We start from the raw sequence: 20,861 nt of genomic DNA, 5'->3' as shown, positions 1-20,861 counted from the left end.
AGCCACTGACCAAAGGGAGAGTTGGAGACGAGGGAGGTAATTTGGTTTCCCCTCCCTGGTATAGAAAGTCCAGAATTTGAGGTGTGGCTTGGGCACAAAGTAATCTGAGCGTGGCCTTTCTGGAACATTCTGGAACTTTCTAGAAGTAGTTAAGAAAAGTCAGGATAAAGGTAAGGTCTGCTGCAGCAAACTCCCTCTCCTGAAAAGTTTCTTTTCATTCTCTCTTATCTTCTTGTACATTATAGAGATGTGAGTGCTTATGGGTTATGGTGGGGGAGTGAAAGAGAGAGAGACAGATAAACAACACTGATTTAGAAGCCACCATCATCTAGAGGCTTACGTATCTCTGAATTGCTTTCTTTCTGAGGATGGCTTCCATGGAGTACTGCTGGACTCCAAGAGCCTGGGCCAGGTGGGCAATAAACTCTTGTCGAATCTGACAAACTGCCTCTACTTATTTTATGTTACCCCTGGTTCCTGCAGCCATAACTGCAGCAGATGGGGCTGCATGGCCATGCTGAGTACGGTGTGGACAGTCTGGAGGAGATGGAGCATCCCTGCACCAGGTCAGAGGTACTAAAGGGAGAGGACAGGCTTTGGCTGGCAGATATGGAGATAGGTACCTCTGTGATCTTCATCCGTAGGCGATGGTTTTCTGACTGCAGGCCTTCCAGGCGGGATGTGCTTGCTTGGTTCACACTGGTGACAGAGGTGGATGTTTTGGAATCTTCTTTCTTCTGATTCTGAGTGAACTGGAATCGCCTGTTCTGAGTTGCTGCATCTGGGTTTGTTCTTAGAGTGATGAGCTGAGGGGATGAAGGGAAGGGCAGGATTGAAAAGGGAGCCCTGAGTCCTTCCTCCCATCCCCCACTGCTGTCCTCCCTGCAGGTTCTGCGCTAGAGACAGCAGGGCCCAGGAGGGCCACGGGCTGAGCATCAGGAGCCCTGGGCTCAGGCCAGGCTCTGCCACTCGCTGTGTGTGACCTTGGGCAGGCCCCTCTCTTCGCTGAGCCTCAGTGTCTTCAGACCAGTAGAAATCTGGTCTCCTGGCCATGATGTCACCTTTATTTCACATCCTGCAGAAGCCACAAGGGGCCCTCAGGCCCAGCTCCACTTGAGCCTCCTCTGCCTTGACCCTTGCTCCCTGTGGAAAATAACCCCTGAAGGTGACAGTTACGAAAATGATGTGAAAGAGGAAAGTGAAAGCCTCTGTTTGTTAGAATCACTGATGAATTCTGGGGTCAGGCTGGTAACTAGCTCCATCACTGATAAAAACAGGTTTTTGTTTTTATTTCTTTCAGCAGTTTAAAACAGCACACATTTATCATCTCACACTTTCTGTGGGTTAGGAATCTGGATAAGGCTGAGCTGCATTCAAAGACATTCTTTATATAAAATAAAAAGTTGTCACTTGACCCTGTCTTTGCCCATTTCTTTTAAAAATACCTCTAAAAGTCAGGCTCTGGGCCCAGCCCTGGAGAGCAGGAACTGAGTGACCCATGGCCCCTGCCCACCAGGACCTCATGGTCCACAGGTGTGGGGGTGGGGATGAAGGAAGAACTCAGTCTGTACCAGGAGAGAAGGTATCAGGGCCAGAGGACCCACCATGGTGCTGTGGCCTGGGCTGGGCTCTGGGAGGTTCTGGAGGGGAGGTGGAGTAAGAGGACTCTAAGGGGGAAGAAATGGCACAAGCAGATGCAGGGTCCAGGAGGCCTGGGGCTTAGTGTACTTATGCAGGAGAGCAGTTTGGATGGCAGGCAGGATTTTCTGGGGAGACTGGCAGATACCGGAGGGTCTGAAAGCTCCTCCCCCCAGCATCACAGACTGGACCCTAGAGTCGGTAGGGCAATGATGAGCTATTGGAGGATACAGAGCAAAGCAGCACAATTGGGGCTTGGCTTAGAGAACCATCTGGCATCTACGAGATGGAGAGAGCATCAGAGCACAGGCAGAGAAGCCATGGCCTTGGCCTGTAGCCAGGGCAGGTGTTGACAACTAGAGGAAAAGGCAGGTGTATACACCAGGGGGATTCTAGGACAGAACTGACAGTGTCCTGGGACTGACTGGATGCCCTGGAGGGTAGAGGCACCATGGATGACCTGTTTCTCTAAATGGACCCCAAGTAACCTCTTCTCTTCCCTTTCTCTGAGACGCTCCCCAACCTGGGTCAGCAATTCCTTCCCTACTCTCTTTCCTGATCTTTCCTTTATTCTTGAGATCCACTGAGGTTCCCTCTGCTTCCCTCTGCACAGACTGCCTTACTGCAGGGGGCTTCTAAGAGGTCAAGGCCCCTGGTTCACCTGCCTGCTGCTAGGTGAGATGATATTTGAAAAATATCTTTTCTAGGGGGTCCTGAAGGTCAGCCTTTTGAGTAAATGGAAAATGTGAATGGCTATTAAAATGCTACCTTAAGGGAATACTTGAAAACAAAGAAAATACGTTCATTTATAATATAAAAAAATCTGCAAACAACTGTAATGCTCATCCATAAGGGAGCAAATGGATATGTACTCAGTGATGGTTACGAGTGTGGGAAAATACAAAGGACAAAAAGCTAAGCAAAAAAGACAAACCACAAAACCATGTGTGCTATAGTTATATCTGCACAAGTATTACCTCTGGCCATTAAAGAAAAACAGACTGGAAGGAAACACATTAAAAGTATAAATAGTAAAAAAAACACTCAAACAGTACATTACTAGTGATTATTTTTGAGTGAAGGGTCTATGGGAGATTTCTGAAAAATCTGGCTTCTGCTTCTCTGTGTTTTCTAAACCTCTTACAACGTGAGTTGTCTTCCCCAGTAAACATTTAGAAAAGGGAGAAAGCCCCGCAATGCCCTCGTGATGGAGCTGGAGGCCAGAGCCAGGGGCTACCTTTGGCACGAACACCAGGCAGAGGGTGATGGTGCTGCAGAAGATGATGACCAGGGCCACGATGCAGAACTGCACGTTGGGCTGGTCCCGGGTCAGGAAGGAGACGGCGGCCCCGATGATGCACATGATCCCCACGTTGTAGACGCTCATCCCGATGTACTTGCTGTCATTGAGTGCGGGGATGCTGACGTTGCGGGTCTCCCAAGCTAAGAAACAACCGAACAACTGAAATGGTGAACAGAAAAGGGAGACGGTTGTTACCAAGGGTGGTACACTCGCTGCTCGGAGAACCTGCCCAACGGGAACCGGAGCGGAAGGACAGAGGGTTACTCAGGAGGTGGGGTTCGGGGGCTCCGCTCTGGGCCATCTGTCTTTACTCCTGCCTGAGTTGGGTCCCGCTAGGAAATGCAGACAGGAGGCTTGACAGTTGCCTGATTCTCCTTCGCCCCCACGACTGGTTGACACACAGACCCACCCCGTGGTCCCACAATCGGAAGGAACTTCAGATAAAATCTAAACCTCCTTCCCTCACTCTCTAGAGAACACTAAGGCCCAGAGAGGAGGAAGGGGCCTGCTGACAGCAAAACAGCAACAGGTGGAAAAAGTGGACTGTGTCTTTAGACCAGGCCAGTGTTTTCTTCTATTAAACGGGGCAGAGCTCGTGTCTGGGACTTCTGTTACCCCTAATGCACACAGCCACCCAGCATAGAGACTACGTTTTCCAGCTTCCTAGGAAGCTAGGTGGGAAATGTCTTTAAAAAGAAGGGGTGTTGCTTTTCCTCCTTCTAACAGCTGGAGTGGAATGTGACAGGTGGAGCCTCAGCAGCTGTCTTAGACCACAAAGGCACCGTGATGCGGAAGCTGTGTAATGACAACGTGAAGGCCACAGATACAAGGAGCTGAGATTCTGGGAGCCCTTCCACCAGCCCTAGGTTGCTTACCTCTGGACTAGGCGTACCTAAGAAGGAAATTTTCTATCTCTTCAACCACTGTTACTATTATCACTTGCAGCTTGGCTCCTAACCAATAAATCTTTTATAGAAATAGATAGGGTTGAGGCCAACTATGATCTGAAGGAGGGTGTTGAGGGTTTAGCCCTTATGAGTGGCAGGCTGCAGGGGCACTGCAGGGGGGTGGAGGGCAGAATGGTGGTGTGGTAAGCAGGAGAAGAGCTAAAACTGTGACCGGTACAGGGACCACCACTTCAGTGCAACCCCTCCAGAAGGCCTCCTCACAAAGGCCTCGCTTCCTTTTGGCTTCAGCAGGGCAGCTCAGGGCATCTGACAGCTACACGAGCCATTTAACGTCACCCCGAGGACCTACGTTTAGAGGTTTGATTTAGTTTGGCAGCATAAACCCATATGGTTACAGGGAGCTGGACACAAGGCAGGGGACCTGGAATCTGCTCTTCCATCCACTGGCTGGGTGACTTTAGGCAGATCACTTCACCCCCCAGGACCTGAGTTTCACAGTCTGTGAAATAGGAATGATAATAGTACCAACTCAGAGGGTTTCCGTAGGGAGGAAATGGGAGGATGGATATAAAAGCATTTTGTAGACTGAAATGTTCTGTACAAAGGTAAGTTCAAAGCTATTTTATGATTGATATTATTTCATACAATGATGGTTGTTCTTTATCTTTTCTCCAAATTTATAGGCTCACAGCCTGATTTATTGTTTCTAAAATTTTCTGTTTAAAATGGGGAGCCAGAGGTCCAGGAACCAGATACTGAGAGGTATCAACTTAAAACTGTTGATTAACTTAATTTTTCAACTTAAAACTGTTGAAAGCCTGTTTTATGCTGTTTCCTTCCCATGAGACCCCTTGGGTCCCACAGCAGCCATAACATCTTGTAGAGGAAGCAGAGGCTTGGCCATGTGAAGTGATCTGCCTGGCATCCCATGGTGTGAGTGCCAGAGCTGGATGGGTGCCTGGGACTCAGGCTCCCTAACAGGAAGTTAGTATGCCCTCTTCCCAGCTACCACACCCTTGTGAGAGTCTCTACCAGTCACAAAACATGGGCAAGTCTGGGGACCTGGTGGTTGGCTACAAATCTCTGACACTTTCAAGAGTGTCAGGAACAAAGAGTAACTTGTTCCTGGGTCTTCAAGGAGTAGAATGAGAGTTCATGGCATAAGTTATACCAAGGCAGATTTTAGCTGAAGACAAGGAAGAAGTCTCTAGAAAAGCAACCCGTGTGTAGTGGGTTGAATCATGGCCCTAAAATATATGTCTATCTCCTTATCCCTGAAGTCTGACCTTATTTGGAAAAAGGATATTTTCAGATATAGTTAAAGATTTTGAAATGAGAACATTGTGGGTTATGTGGATGGGCCATGAGTCCAATGATAGTGTCTTTATAAAGGACATACAGTGCATAGAGTTGGAGAGAGGAGAAGGCCATGGGACGATGGAAGTAGAAATTGGAGTCATGTGGTCACAGCCAAGGAATGGCTGGAGACATCAGACCCTGAAAGAGGCAATGGAGGGTTCTGCCTTAGAGCCTTCAGAGGGAGACCAACCCTGCTTTCATTTTGGGCTTCTAGCCTCCAGGGCTGAGCATGCTCTTTCTAGCCCTGAGATTTTGTGGTTCCAGAACAGAAGGGGTAGGGGTGGGAGTGAGTTTTCAGTTATAAACCCGAAGGGCCAGGAGGGCTGTGGACAGTTCCCTGCATATACCGTAAATGGTAGAGCATCTGTGCTGTCAAATGTAGCTTTATTCACAAGGTCTGGCTAAAGGTATCAGCTTGGCTAGAAGAGATACAGTCATCCCCAATCACTTTTGGAAGTAGGTGGGAGAAGAAAACGAATGATCAAAACATTACAGATAAATCCGGTTTAAAGATGTCAATATGATTCATCATAATCTAATTTCACAGAGTCTCAGAATCAAGGAACATCAAGACTGGAAGGATCCTGGAAAGTTTAATTTCACTCTCTTTATTTAATAAGGGCCAGAGAGAAGCTCCAGTCATTGACACGACATGCCTGCCTTGACAGAAGCTTGCTCCCACGCAGCCAGTCCAGAGGCTGGTCAGAGACCCAGAAGTTTCCTTGTCTTTCTGTCCTTCTCTTTGATTTTAACAGATGAGTAGAGTGCAAAGAAGGCTGGGTTCAGAGATTGGAGTTACTGGGTAGCCTTTGGCAAATCATTTAACCTCTCTGAGGCTTCATGCCCTCATTCTACATGTATAAAATAGTGTGATTCCACCTGGCTCAGTACATAAATGGGGATAGATGTAGAGAGGATCCGATAAAGTGCAGGAGGGAGCACGCACAGATGTCAGCAGACTGCTGTTCCTGGAAGCAGTGACAGTGACAGGTGTGAGGTACACTCACAGGCTTTGGGGTTACTCTCTGGTTAAGGTCTAGACTCTGCCACTTACTAGCCAGATGACCTTGGGCAAGACCCCAAGCCTCAGCATCCTCTTCAGTGAAATGAGGAAATGATTTGCACCTGTCTCACAGGGTTGCTGTCGTCAAACAGCATGCTGCAGACACCGGTCTAGCAGAGAGTAAGAGCTTAACCATGGGGGATCTGTTTATTTTTATGCTGACAGAGGCCCCTGGGAGAGAGAAGCCCGACAAAGAAGTGTCCCCCCAACTCTGTTCTCCTGCTCTTTACCTACCATGAGAAGCCCTTTGTAGGCATAGACAATGCCAAGCCAGATGGTCATGTGGGTGTTCTCACAGTGTTCCAGGAGAGGGCGGATGGAGATGTCCCGTCCTGCTGGGTCCGGCTGTGCAAAGAGAAAACAGACACTCCGGGAATGGCACTGGGCACCTTTCCAGCAGCTGGGTCCTTAGCTGAGAGCCCTTTCCCCTCCCATGAGCCATAGCCAGTGCCAACACCCAGGAGGCTATTTGGACCCCCCTCTACGTTCCCATGCTGTGAGGCTCAGGCCTCGGCTAGCATTAACTGCCTCTCGTTTGTTGGTTGCGATTCAACCCTGCACTCCAGTTTTCTGCATTCTTCGTGCCTCTCCAACTTGGGTCAGAGCTCTGAAGGCAGGGTCACTCCTGTGCTCTAGGACCTCGCATGAGACGTGGCTCAGTGCAGGAATCTCTAACGTCGTTGAAAGAGTGAGGGTGGGGCAGTGCCTGTGGCTCAGAGGAATAGGGCGCCGGCCCCATATGCTGGAGGTGGCGGGTTCAAACCCAGCCCTGGCCAAAAACCACAAAAAAAAAAAAAAAAAAAAAGAGTGAGGGTGAAAATGAGATACAAAGTTAGCTCAGGAGGCCGTCTGGTATCTCTGGAGTTAACTTGAGCAGCTGGAGAGAGAGGATGCACTGGCCTAGATAAACTTGGGTCCTGCCAAGCCCTTTTGAGAAGACTCTCTTGCTCCATTTCTAGAGCAGTAATGGCAGCCATATTATGTGTCTCATGACCCATCCTGGGCTGGAGCTGATTGGACAAGGGATGGGCACTTGAACCCAGGCAGCCAATCCTGAGGCTGTTCAGAGTCTTATGGGTTTTCCTTATACAAAGTGTTCTGCCTAAAGAGGGTGATAGAGAGGACCCTCTTCAAGCATGTCCTCTGTCTCTCAGGAATTTGAATTGGGAAACTCTGGGATAGAAATCAGCCAGACGGTGGCCAAAAAGGAGAAAAAGACATCCAGGGAACGAAACAATGCCTACTATACATTTATTTTTTTCTGAATCATTTGAGAATAAGTTGCAGTTACCCAGATCCTTCACCCCTGAATATTTCAGCATGTGTTTTCCAAGAACAAGGAGATTCTCTTACATAACCAAATTCAGGAAATTTAACACTGATGCAGTATATTGTTTAATATGCTATTTGTTTTCAAATTTTGCCAGTTGGCCCAATAACACCCTTTAAAACAATTGTGGTTTTTCCAAAGCAGGATCTAATAATAAGCCCGTGTGTTACATTTATTTGTCATATCTCTCTGGTTTCCTTGAATATCAAACAATTCCTTAGTCTACTTTGGTCTTTCATGTCGTTGCTATTTCTGAAGAATCTAGTTCAGTTATTTCGTAAATGTTCCTCAATTTGGGTTTGCCTGAATGTGTTTTTATGCTTAGATTCATATTATGTATCTTGGAAGGATTGCCAAGGATACGTAAGTAGGATTCACATCAGGAGTACTTGATGGCACTTTGTGACATTACCTACTATTGCTTGGTTGAGGTGACGTTTGCATGTCTTGAAACCTCCACTTGAAAGGTACCATTTCCCCTTTGTAATTAATGAGTAATCTGTGGGAGCTACTTTAAGACTGTGTGAGTGTTCTGTTCCCCCACAAACATTCACTCAGTGGTTTCAGTGTCCACTGATGATTCTTACCTGAGTCATTATTTTGGCAGCTGCGAAATGATAATTTTCTAACTCTATAGTTTCATTTAAACACTTGACATTCAACCGAAGCAAGAGTTTTCCTTTCTTCCCATTCCTTTATGCATATCGGTATGGACTCATGGGTTCCTTTATAATTCACTATTTCATAATCCATTGCTATCATTATTCATTTTGATGTTTAAACTTTTCCAGACTCTGCCAGTGAAAAATTCCTTCATGTTGCCTCCTATGTTTTCCCCACATGTTCCCATAATGTTTTTTGAGCACTTTCTTACTTCTTGGCACAAGATAATTCATTCTCTCCTTATACTTTCCTTGCTTCAGCCTTGGACTCAGACATTTCTCTCAGGAGTCCTGGCCCTTTTTAGTGGACAGTAGTGTTTGGAAATCAAGATCTGCGCACTTAATGTTCTCACTCTTTCTAGGGTGTCATTACTTCCAGGCTCGCTCTGTCTATCACCATCATCTGTCTATAGGCAGAGATAAAATCTAGCCCCACAGAGTTCTTGCTTGCCTCTCTCCAAGCCATATTTGCACCACTCTTCTCCTACAGTGAGGTCTCTGACTTCTAACAGCATCAAAATATTTTCTCACCTGTTCAATCCTACAGTAGACACAAAATAGTTTCAGAGCTGATAACCTCCCTACAACTATCAACAACAAAGTTCCTCAGTAAAGTTAAAGATTTCTTTGCAAAATTTGTTTGCCTTGTTAATAGATCCCATTAAAGGTTTAGTTTAATGTCAAAGATTTGTATTCAGGATGTTGTGTTCTCATGGAGCTGTCTTGTTAGGGACCAGGGTAAAGCCACGCCCCTGAGGGTAAAGGTGGGCATCCCTAGGGTCGACCACTAGCAGGGAGGAGTACTTAGAGAGAGGCAGGTCTTAGGCTTTTGGCCCTGCTCTCTAGGCCTAACATTAAGGCAGGCAGTGGTCTGTGTTCCCGAGAACTGGGGAACAACGGTGTTCCCATATGGAACCAAGAGGGGATGGCGGTGGGGCCTGTGGGCTCAGGCCGTTCTGTAGCCAGATCATCCAGCTGCATGTTCTCTCAGGTTTGATGTCCCTTTTGTTGTCTCAGTCACGGAAAGCCTTAGCTGGGCCTCTTTGGTACCATGGGCATCAAGTCCACAGTCGGACTTGAGAGCTTGAAGGGACAGCTGTGTTCTGTGAGGCCTGCGCAGTGAGAGCCTCTCAGGCGAAGCTGATTTCTAAAAACCAAAGTCAGAGTGGCCAAGGCTAGAGATTCACCCCCAATGCTACCCACCCAGGAGCTGGGCTGCACTTCACTAAGAGTACTGGGGTTTCCTAATATCTTTTCATTTAATTAAGGAGACCAGGCTGGTCCCAAGGTCAATAGTGACTCAGTGGCAGAATCTGGGTTTCTCTAATGTCTAACAATCCAGGGGACATCAGAATGCAGTAGCATGGGCCCTCTGCGGTCATGCATGAATAGTAAAGCCATTAATGATAATGTCTGTCATTCTACAATGAAAGGCAGTGATTTATGATGGAATCTTAGATTCTCTGTAGTATAGGACTGGTTCTATCATATACTGCTGTTCAGTGGAATGAAGCTGTCCTTCTGGGAACCTGAAAAGGCCCCAGTGACAGGAAGCCACCCTCTCCTGTTCTTGGTGAGATGGTTACATTATCATTTTATTTTTATTTATTTTATTGGAGATAGGATCCACTCTGTTACCCAGGCTGGAGTGTGGTGGCATGATCATAGCTCATGGCAACCACCAACTCCAGGGCTCAAGGAATCCACCTGCCTCCTATTTCTGAGACTGGGACTATGGGTACACACCGCCATGCCCTGCTAATTTTTGTTATTTTTTATAGAGACAGGTTCTCACTGTGTTGCTCAGGCTGGTCTTGAACCCCTGGGCTCAAGTGATCCTCTTGCCTTGGCCTCCTAAAGTGCTGCAATTATAGGTAGGAATCGCCATGCCCTACCCATTCTTTTGTTAAACCTGGATCTTCTCTTGGATCTCCACCCACTGGGGCTTGTCTTTCCTCTGGGGCCCACCAGAATAATCCCAAACTGTCACTTTGAGTCTACACACCCTTCCTCAGGAGGGAAGATCTACAGAGAAGAGACGTACCACGGTGCTTTCCTCCACGAGAACCCTGCCCTGCAGCCTGCTGAGTTCATGGCTAAGCTGTGGGCCTGGAACTGAGCTCAGTGCTGCAGGAGGTGCTGAGTGACTCTGCCCACCCCCCTGCTCCAGATTGCCTTAGCTTTCTACGCTGCCATCTCCAGTGGTGATTCATATGTCCTTTAGGATTGACCAGGACCCCATCAGGAAGTTTTTATAGAGCTGCTGCTAACACTGACTTCCTCTTCTTACTGCCAATATTCCAGCCAGGTCACCTTTTACCTTGTCAGTGTTTCCCCCTCCCCCACCACCCATCCCTGTGTGCTCTGACCTCTCTACATCCCGAAATCCTAATTCTTACCTCTGGCCTTTCAGTTCCCCACCCATCCCTGTAGCCTTAAGCATGGCCTGGTGGCAGAGAGGTTAGTGGACCCAGGGTGGGCAGAGCTGCTTTCATGCTCACTTCCCTCATTTGCAGGTGCTGATCCCAAAATGAACCACAAAAATCTACTCGTTAATGTTGCCCTCACACAGTTCCCTCTCCATGCTACAGGATGTCGATCCCAATGGCAGAGGCTAGGAAGGTTTATGAGTGACGAGGGTCCTATACTTGTAAGGCTGGGGTTGGGGAGTCTGTGAAGGAAGTCAAGTGATCCTGCATTAAATCCCAAGGCAAACCGTACAAGCCATGCCTCTTTTCTGGTCCCCTCAATCTTGCCTGGGATGGGAGCTCAGAGTGATTTGCACAGTCACGCACACAGAAAGAACGCTCCTCAGCACGGCCCCAGGTGCTTGGGCCACCCTTGAACACTAACTTGGTGTCATTGTCATGCACCAAAGCACCACTAGAGGGCGTCAAATATCCATGTGGACGGTCCAACCTGGTGGCTGTGGCTTACCCTCTGCTGGGGACACACAGCTACTCTGGCTCAGTGGGGCTGGAAATTTGTGAGGCTGTCAGCAGCACCTCTGTGACTCTGAGGGGCACCCACTGAACTAAAACAAGGCCATATTCCCATGCACTGTAAGGGACCCACCCAGTCTTCTTCCAGGCCAGCTGTTGGGTGCTGTTGAGGAAGGATCCAGGCCATACCTGGGCACTGCACTTGGTCTGCTCCCAGCGTGGGCTGTCCCTGCAGCCATGGCCAGGCAGCATGGGGCCCTGATCCCTGCAGAGGCCACGCTGGACTCTCACATCAGGCAGGGCTGAGGCCTGGACTTCAGCCCCTTCCTCTGGATAGTTGTGGATTGCAGCATTGGCACCGCCGTGAGAATTTTTCTCTTGCCCCTGATGACTGGCCTACAAGAATTTTCAACTTGCTTTCTCCACTTCCTTATTTTTCTTCCTTACTTGTTGCTCACCTGGGCAACTGCCTGAGCAATCATTCATTAGGACCTAACTATCAAGCATTAGGGTGGACAAGAATGCTGTCCTCACGGGCCTCCTGTCCTAGTCAGACCAGGACAGTCCCCATGAGACCAGGCCCAGAGGGAGATCGGGTGACCTTGTCTCAGACATAAGGACACTAAGCAGTGTCATGTCATAAGTGACAACTGTATGTTAATGTCTAGTTTGAGAGTTCTATTCATTCATCTTATTGCGGTCTCATAAGAATCTGACAAGGGGTTATGCTCATTTTACAGATGAGGAAATTGAGGCACAAACTGATGAAATAACTTGCCAAGATCTCCAGCTATAAAGTCTCAGAGATGGGCCAGGCACGGTGGCTCATGCCTGTAATCCTAGCAATGTACAAGAGAGGTGGGTGGGTCCCCTGAGCTCTGGTGTCAAGACCAGCCTGAACAAGAGGGTGACCCTGTCTCTACTAAAAATTGAAAAATTAGTCAGGCATTTGGCGGGCGCCTGTAGTCCCAGCTGCTCAGGATTGCTGAGGTAAGGGGATTGCTTGAGCCTAAGAGTGTGAGGTTGCTGAGAGCTATAATGATGCCATGGCACTCTACCCAGGGCCACAGAGTGAGACTCTGTCTCAAAAAAAAAAAAAGTCTCAGAGATGATATTAAATCCGGATCTATCTGATTCCCAAACCAGTGCTCCTTCCTCTCTCACCATGTTTCCCCCCGCCCCCCACAAGCATCAGTCCAATCCAAGGAGAGAGCGGGTGTAACCCTGCTCTATAAACTGTGAGGCTGTGTTTGAGGGAAGAAGGACTTAATTGTTAAACATGCAGTAGCGGCTTCCTGGGAGCCCCCAGAGCTTTGTGAAGGTGGTGCTCTGGTGCTGCAAGCCAGACCGAAGCTGATAAAATGCTCTTTCCTGCCTGGCAGGGGTTTGTGTATGGCAGAGAGGCCATGACTCTTTGTGACGGCCAGAGGACAGAAGTGCTCACACCTGACTCCTGGGCAGGCTGCTGCCCAGCGGGAGGCACACAGAAGCTGCCCGGGAAAGCCTCCCCCATCTGCGCAGCAAAAGGAGAGCAGCTGGCCCGAGAGTCCTTCTGCATAATGCAATTATTCACAATGTAGGTCAGTGGCCCCCGCAAACCTCCTGCATTGTCAGGCCACGCAAACCCACAGCACAGGGGTCAGAGCATGAGTGGAGACATCGAGGCCTGAAAAGTCAAAGGCTGCTAGAAACTTGCTGGGTGACCATGAGCAAGTCCACATGCTTTTCTGGATCTCAGTGCCCATTTGCAAAGTGAGCCCATGGGTTAATTTACACTATAGTTAACATGAGCCTGAATCATTGAGGGATAACTGTATTTGCCCTACATTTCATGCCCCGGGTAAGATGCTGGGGCAGGGTGAGTAAGACCTGTGTGATGCTACCTCCGTGGAGCACACGTTCTAGGGGAGGCCACAGACATGAGACAAACCACACACATAGTGGTAAGTATCAGCAGTGATAAATATTTCTCAAGGGAAGGGCAGGCACCTTGAGGTGGGCTCACAGGAGGACCTGTTTCAGGTCAGGCAGTCTGGGAAAGCTTCTCTGAAGCAAGGACATTTAGTCCGAGATCTGGAGGATGAGAAATACCAGCCATGTGAAAAGCTGGGGGAGGAGGAGCCCTCCTGGCAGAGGGAATGGTGAGTGGGAAGGACCTGAAATGGCAAAGACTCTGCATGTTTTAGGAACCAAAGTGTGGCCAGAGGGGCTAATGTGTAAGAGGCCAGCATGGCTGCGGATCCAGACATGTAGGCCTTGGGGTGGGAGGGCCAGGAAACTGCTCTTCTAAACAGCGCTAGGTGCTGCTGCGGCTGCTGCTGCTTTAGGGACCACCCTTTGGGCAGCAGGGTCTTAAAGGATTTTAGATAAGAGGGTGACATTTGGTTATCAGTTAAAAAATTCTTTGGTTAAGAGCACAGCTCCTCTTTGTCATCTGCACCCCTCTGATTCAGAGAGTGACAACTTAGCAGGCAACACGGCCACTTCCATCTTTTGGACCCTGGATCTTTTTTTTTTGGATTTTGGCCGGGGCTGGGTTTGAACCCACCACCTCTGGCATATGGGACTGGTGCCCTACTCCTTGAGCCACAGGTGCCGCCCAACTGAGTGTTTCTTTGTGTCCCACGCAGGGCAGGCCAGGGCAGTCAGGGCTGGGCTGGGAGATGGGCCCAGGCAGGGAAGGTGGGAGCCCAAAAGGTGCCTGGGAGGAGTAACATACACTTCACCTCTGTCCCTGGGGCTCTTGGTTTGGGTCCCTTGGACCTTTCATCTCGCCACCACTGTGAGTGGCTCAGGTTCCTAGAACTGGCGGGGCCAACGCTCCTTTGAGGAAGGGGGTGCCATCTACCCTCTGACTCCTCCCAGAAGCTGGCTCAGAGAACTTCCTCCCTGGCCATCACTGCCTTTAATTCCAAATTTGATTTTTAAAATATGTGATAAAATGGATTTTTCCTCACTGGAGGTGAATGTACGTATACTCATAAATGTGGGTTTGAGTGTGTGTGTATTGGAGGGGGGTGGTTTAGCCCTTCTGGACTGCATTTCAGAGTCTTGAGGTGCTCCTCTTGCCCAGGGAAGGCAGGTGAGCTGACACTGCCTCTTTGGGCAGAGACAGGGGACCCTATCAAAGAAGCTGGGCAGGGAGCAGAGAGGCCCCTGGGTCCAGACCCCAAGTCCATCTCTTGCCAGCTGTGTGACTTTGAATGCATCTCTAGGCTCTGAGCCATGACCTCCTAGAACCTCTTGGGGCCAGCAGGGTTATCAAAGGAGGAAACCAGTGTGTTTCGCAGGCCATGGAGACTGGAAAGTCTGCGTCACTATTATCTCCACCTGCAGAGTTACAGAGTGCGGGGGCTGGGAGGAACCTTCCAGATCCCTCAGGGCTGGACTGCTTATCTCCACAGCAGCAGCCCTATATCTCTGAGGCAGCAGAGCTAGGAGCTGTCATTTCAAGGTAGGAATTTCTTTTTAGAATGCTTGATTACAAGTTAGGGTGATTTTTTTTTTCCCCCCAGAATCACAGATCTGGAAGGGACTGTGAGATTACGCAACAGAATTTCTCAACAGGAGAAATTTTTCTTTGAGGAGTACAGAGTACAATTTTTTGTTGTGAGGGACTGTCCTGTCATACAGGACACACAGAACCCTGGGACCGTGAGCACCAGCTGCCACAACTGTCTTCTGGTAGCTGAGACAGCCCGATCTCCCTTCCCTGGCACTCATTAAGGGCCTTCTGTACTAATCCAATCCCTTCTTTTATAGATGGAGAGACTGAGATCCAGAAAAGGACCTACAGCAAGTAGGTGACTGAGTGGAGACCCAGCCATACCTGTGCCATGTCCCACACTGGAGGAACAGTCAGAACCGTGTCTGGGCTGCCCAGGGCCTGTTCAGGAAGCGAGGTGGGAAGAGAGACGTTGGGAGGTGGCTGGACCTGGCCAGGCAAGGAGCCAGTGGGACCCTTGCACAGTCCTGTCTAGAGAGGCACTTGGGAATCTAGGAGGACATTCTGTGCTTGTGGACCGGTCATAGTTGGCAAACAGGTCATCTTGAGCAGCCCAGTAATGGAGGTGCTAAGATGCCTAGCCCTTCGCAGTCCGTAAATGCTTTCATATTGTGATCTCACTTGGATTTGGACTCAGGACAGTCTGGTGAAAGAGTCAGGAATTTTATACTCATGTTATAGGTGAGGAATCTGAGGCTCAGAGGGACTTGCTTTTGGTGACACAGCAGGTCAGCAGCAAAGCTGGGGCCAGACCTCTTTCCTGTATCTTGACTTCTTTTGTCATTCCAGTGGGCCTGGGTCCCTGTTCTGGCCTGGCTGGCTTGAGGCCTTAGGGGAAAGTGGGATGCAAAGGCTGGATGTGCTTGGTGCTGGGGGGGGGGGGGGGTTTCTCAAGGCATGTTGGGAACAGGCACCAGGTTCGTGGTATGCAGTACCTGGCCTAAGTGTGGGGACACCATGCCCTTCCCTGTTAGCCTGCCTAAGCCAGGTCATGAGAGACCAGCACCCACACACGCGCTCATCTAAATGGAGCAAGGCCCAGCCACTGGGAAAGGGAAGTCAGCTGCTCACACTTTTTTTTTTTTTTTTGAGACAGAGTCTCGCTATCTCGCCCTCGGTAGAGTGCCGTGGCGTCATAGCTCACAGCAACCTCAAACTCTTGGGCTCAAGTGATTCTCTTGCCTCAGCCTCCCAAGTAGCTGGGACTACAGGCGCCTGCCACAATGCCCGGCTGTGCTCACGCCCTTGAGAGACAGAGGGCTGGCTGGCATGCAGCGGGCGTCTTCCCTCATGCTCTAGGGGCAAACAAACTGGCAGCTTCAGGCGGCTGTGACCCACACATATGTCGTAGTTGGCCTATGTGGTATTCATTTAAAACTCAGGTGATTTCACAGAAAAACCCAGACTTCTAGCTTCCTTTGCAATATAAACCCCTTATAGCACAGGGCCTAAGAAATGGATTGCAGCCCCCCGGGAGGCCCCAGCTGACACAGGGCATGTAGCCACTCACATGGTCACCCAATTTCCATCAAAGCAGCATTACTGAGTGGGAAGGTCTGCTTGCTGACCTTGCTCTAGCAGGTCACTTCCTTGGCAAGACCCTCCCAGTGCCAACATCTGGTGACTCTGTGGTCCCCACACCTTGGCTGCTGGAGTCTGGCCTGCGCCCCACCCTCAGCAGGACTGGGATGCCCACCCCCTGGACTCCTCAGGCCCCAACCTGGCCAGGCAGAAGTCAGCAGGATGTCATTTTTCAGGGGTGCACACAGGTGCAACCTGTGTCCTGAGAGTACCAACGTGCCTTTTCCCTCCTGTGGTCCAGGGACAAGCCTGACCCACCACCAGCCAGAATCCTGGGCAGAAGGTGGAGCAGGGACAGGTAGAACAATGAGAGAGACAGAGAATGACAGAGGGGGTGAAGGGGAGCCTGGGTCCCTCAGACAAATATGTCACGGTAAGGTCCCGAGTGTTGTAAATTAAAGCCTGAGAATAAATAAAAACAAGAGCATAATGAGCAAACTGTCATTTGGCCTGTATCTTGCACTGACTGCGGAAAGATTGAGAGAGGAAAAAACCACCCTTTTTCCTTTGTGTAGGAGAGAAGGTCCTCTCTCCTACACCACCATCTTTCCCCGTGCCCAGTGCCACAGCCCAGCACTGGCCTGACCCCTCTTTGGCAGCTTCCTGCCTCTCAGCCTCTGTGCCCTGTCCTTGTTCCCCTTTAGTTGAGCTTCCTGAAAAAGGTGTCTGTACCCCTATCCCCTCCCAAACCACTCCCCAGGGCTTCCAGGGACCTCCGAGTGGCCAAGTACAGGGAATCAATCCTATTTGGTTCTCGGCTTCTAGACCATCTGGGCTGGCCACACTTGTTTTGTTTCACAGCCTCTTGTCCCTTGGGCCCATCTCTCTCCCTGTCTTGCCCCTCTCCTTTGGCACCTTCTCAGCTCCCTGAACTTACCCACCCCTCCTGATGATGGACGCACCCTCTGCTGGGCAGCCCTCCTACTTAGTGCCTCAGTCTGAACTCATTCATCACTCTCTCCCTTAAACCTGCCATGGCTTCCAGGCTGGCTAGCTCAGAGGATGGCCTCCTGTCCACCCAGGTGATACCAGAACCAGTCCTCTGTGCCTCCCCTGGCCCCCAACACCCAGCCACCTGTCAAGTGCTGGGGAGTCCGCCTGTTTGAAGTCCATTACGCTCACCCTCCGTGCTGTTCTCCTTCAGGCCTGGCTTCCTCTCACTGCTGTCTCCCCACCCGGCTCCTCCTCCATGGTGTCTCTCAGAGATGTCCACATGATGCTGACCCCATGTTCAGAGGCCCTCAGCACTTCCCAGACCGCAGGAAGGAGGCCCAGACCCATGAGCCAGGCCTTGGTGCCCCTCTGGGATTTGACCACCCACTCCTGTGCAGTCTTGGCGCCGTCATTCCCCTCCCAGTGTCTCTGCTGCGCCGTCCCCTTGTCCTGGGGTGCCCTTTCTCTACACACACACTCCTCAAGGCCTCCATCACCTCTGGGGCTCCTCCATGCCTGTGCTGTACCCGTGTGCCCTGCCTCTCCTTTCCTTGTGTTACAGGCGTCTGTGTGGGCTCCGTCTCCTCTGCTGTTACTGCCTGCCCCCCATTTGTACTTCCTCCAAGCCCCCCATGTTTACGGACCACTCATTGAGGACCAGAGTCTGTGCAGAGCATGTCACACACACTCTCTCACTTCATCCAGACAGTCACCACAGGCGTGGGCTGTAGCACAACCTCCATTCCAGAGGGGACACTAACTGAGGTGCAGAAAGGCTGCGTGGCGTGCTGCACTTACAGAGGGACTAAGGTGTGGCACTGGAGCTTGAGCTCAGTCTCATCAGGCGTCCTCAAACTTTTTAAACAGGGGGCCAGTTCACTGTCCCTCAGACTGTTGGAGGGCCGGACTATAGTTAAAAAAACAAACAAACTATGAACAAATTCCTATGCACACTGCACATATCTTATTTTGAAGTAAAAAAACAAAACGGGAACAAATATAATCACACCGCCTCATGTGGCTCTCAGGCCGCAGTTTGAGGACCCCTGGTCTAACTCCTCATCCCTAGCTGTAAACCACAAGCCTGGGTCTTCCCGACTGCATGCCCTGGTCAGGGTGTGCCGGGAGTAGGTTACAAGTGTCAGAGGCACCTCTAGCCACAAGCAGCCTCTGTGGTCACCCCAGTGCTGTGCTAACACTGTCCTCTTTGTGTACTGGGTTGTGAGAAAGGATAAGGAAGCCCTGCCCCAAGCTAGACTTGATCGTGGCCCTGAGCTGGCAAGGGCAGGCCCTGTCTCTTACTTTCCAGCCTGGCCTGGGTGTGACTGCTGATATGCCACACCTACCATGCCTGCTTTGAGGTCAGACCCCTCAGGCCAAAATGCCTCTTTGTGGGGGTGAATGCCCTGAGCCTACTGTGAAATGTCTCCCCAGAAGCGAGTGGAGCTCCCAGAGGGTCCTGTCTGGGCTGCCCAGCCTGTTCTTGGCCAGGCTGGCATCTCTCCATCCAGCCTCGTGGCCCTCCAGCCCAGGCCTTGGGGCAGCTGAGCCAGTCACCCTCAGGCCTGGTCTGGCCATGCAGATGCTGTGTCTCCTGTCACCTCTCACAGGCGTCTGCTGATAACTCAGCACAACCTGGCTGGTTGTTTGTGGTGACTCCCTGCTGTGAAGTTCAAGCCCAGTTTGGCGTGAACAAGGAGGTGACAGAACTAGGGTACGAAGATTCTCTAAATCAGGACACTATGGCATCCAGGACCCTGCGCAGGGCCACCCTACTCTACTACTGCTGAGCGAGTGTACTCACTGTTACGGTGGTTAGTTCCTGAGGTCTGCTCAGCAACCCGGGGCCTCAGTGGTGCTGTCAGCCTCATTCCCCTTCCTATCCCAGGTGTGGGCTGGGATGTTCCCAAGGTCAGCCAAGGAATCTGAGCAGCTGGCACTCAAGCATCCTGACTCTAAGCCCTGGCCCCTTCTGTCCTTCATGCCCCTCCCTGGCACTCTGGCTAATTCTGGGAACCCTGCTCAACAAAGAGAATGGACAGCTCCTGCCTAGATGGACCTCCAGTGTTCCTTCTCCTATTCCCTGCTGCCTCTTGGGAAGACTTTGGCACCCTGGAATCCTGGAATAACACAAATCCACTGGCCAGGCACTGGAACCAGACTTCGGGCCCCAGGAACCAGAACATGCTCACTCTGAGCCCAAGGTTCTCTGAGAAATGCTGGAGTCACCTGCTTTGAGGGCCATTCTGGCACGGTAAGACAAAAGACTACAAAGCCAAGCACACGCTCGCCCCCCCTCCCCCCTACCCCACCCCCATGGTAATGCCTGTGAGAACAATACACTCCTTTCATTTCCTGTTGTCATTCAGGGAGGCAAGTGCATTGGGAGCCACAAAAATGCACTGTTGCAAAGACTGTTCCAACATAAGATGTAATTGCTGCCGCTGCCACTGCTGGTGGTGTGCGGGACTCCCTGGGCAGCAACAGGCCCAGGAGAGCGTGCACCGCTCCCCCCCTTGGCAGCTGGGCTCATTTTGGGGGCCATCTTCTTCCTGCCTGCTAGGGCTGTCCTCTCTGCACAGCTGCAATTTCATTATAACTATAAAGCTGTTCTCAACTCATCTCATACACACCCTTTGGCGATGAACATATATAAGTAAACAAACATATTTTATAGGTACATATAAAAGTCTTCTGAAGTCACACTATTCTAGTTTGTAGAGTCACACACTTTTGGGCTTGAAGGGACTCCAGCATTTTCTCTCACTTCCTTAGGGTGCAGTCCCTGCTCAAGGTCTCACCCAACCTTTCTTTGCATACCTCTGATGAGGAGATACTCACTAGCGCCTAAGGAAGAAGCCTAGTTCTTTTATGGGTAGGTCAGATTTAAATGTGAACATTCTTCCTTATTGTATTTGAGGAACTTTCCTCCCTGGCTGGGGCTCTGCCTCTGGCGCTCCTCTGAAGTGAGGGATAGCGACTGTGCTCTGTAAGCCTTCTCTTTTCTTCTCTGGGCTGACATCAGCTCTGCTCACATTGTATGGTTTCTTATTCTTTCCCCATTCTGGCTACCCTTGATCTTGTCACTAACTCTATAAGATCTGGGGCCTGGACAAGAACACGAGTCTCCCAGGGGTTCTGAGTGGGGCATGACTGTTAGTCCCTCCCGGTATTTAGCACTCCATTTGCCTGGGGCTGTCCCCTGGGCTTGCATCGGTTATTTGGTAGCCAGACCACACCATGGAATTTGGCATCTACATGGTCAATGTCCACGTTCAGGGGAATATTTGGGTTTGAAATAGTCACACTCATGCACACATGGGGCACACACCTTTCAGGTGTTCTTCAGACAAGACCTGAACCACGTATCCTGTGATTCAGAACCCCTGAGATTTTTCTCTGCTGCCCAAAAGAAGTGCTCTGGTGACCTCTCTGTCACTCCCTACAACCCTTCAGGATGTGCTGTCTACTGTAATTCCAAAAATAGGCCACCAAAGGCTACTGGAGAGTGACCTTAATGATCCCATGACTAATAATTAAAAAGATCCAAATGAGAGGATGGAGCGGGCAATCCAGAGAAAAGATGGGGCTGGGGGAACAAGAACAGCAGCATTCATTTAAGAAAGGTTGAAGTTAT

The 20,861-nt window shown here is 50.2% G+C and overlaps 1 protein-coding gene across 1 annotated transcript in view; it reads right to left on the bottom strand.

Annotated features, from left to right (window-relative positions):
- Positions 1 to 20,861, bottom strand: part of GABBR2 (gamma-aminobutyric acid type B receptor subunit 2) — a 396,872-nt gene that overhangs the window by 11,982 nt on the left and 364,029 nt on the right. The window contains exons 14-16 of the mRNA XM_053572972.1: positions 6,506 to 6,616; positions 2,876 to 3,100; positions 624 to 806 (exon numbers count right to left, since the gene is read on the bottom strand). Of these exons, the coding sequence (XP_053428947.1) occupies positions 624 to 806; positions 2,876 to 3,100; positions 6,506 to 6,616 (519 nt within the window). The remainder of the gene's footprint in view (positions 1 to 623; positions 807 to 2,875; positions 3,101 to 6,505; positions 6,617 to 20,861) is intronic.

Source organism: Nycticebus coucang, chromosome 2 (assembly GCF_027406575.1).
Source record: "Nycticebus coucang isolate mNycCou1 chromosome 2, mNycCou1.pri, whole genome shotgun sequence".
Lineage (NCBI taxonomy): Eukaryota > Metazoa > Chordata > Mammalia > Primates > Lorisidae > Nycticebus > Nycticebus coucang.
This window is presented reverse-complemented; position numbering and strand designations above follow the sequence as displayed.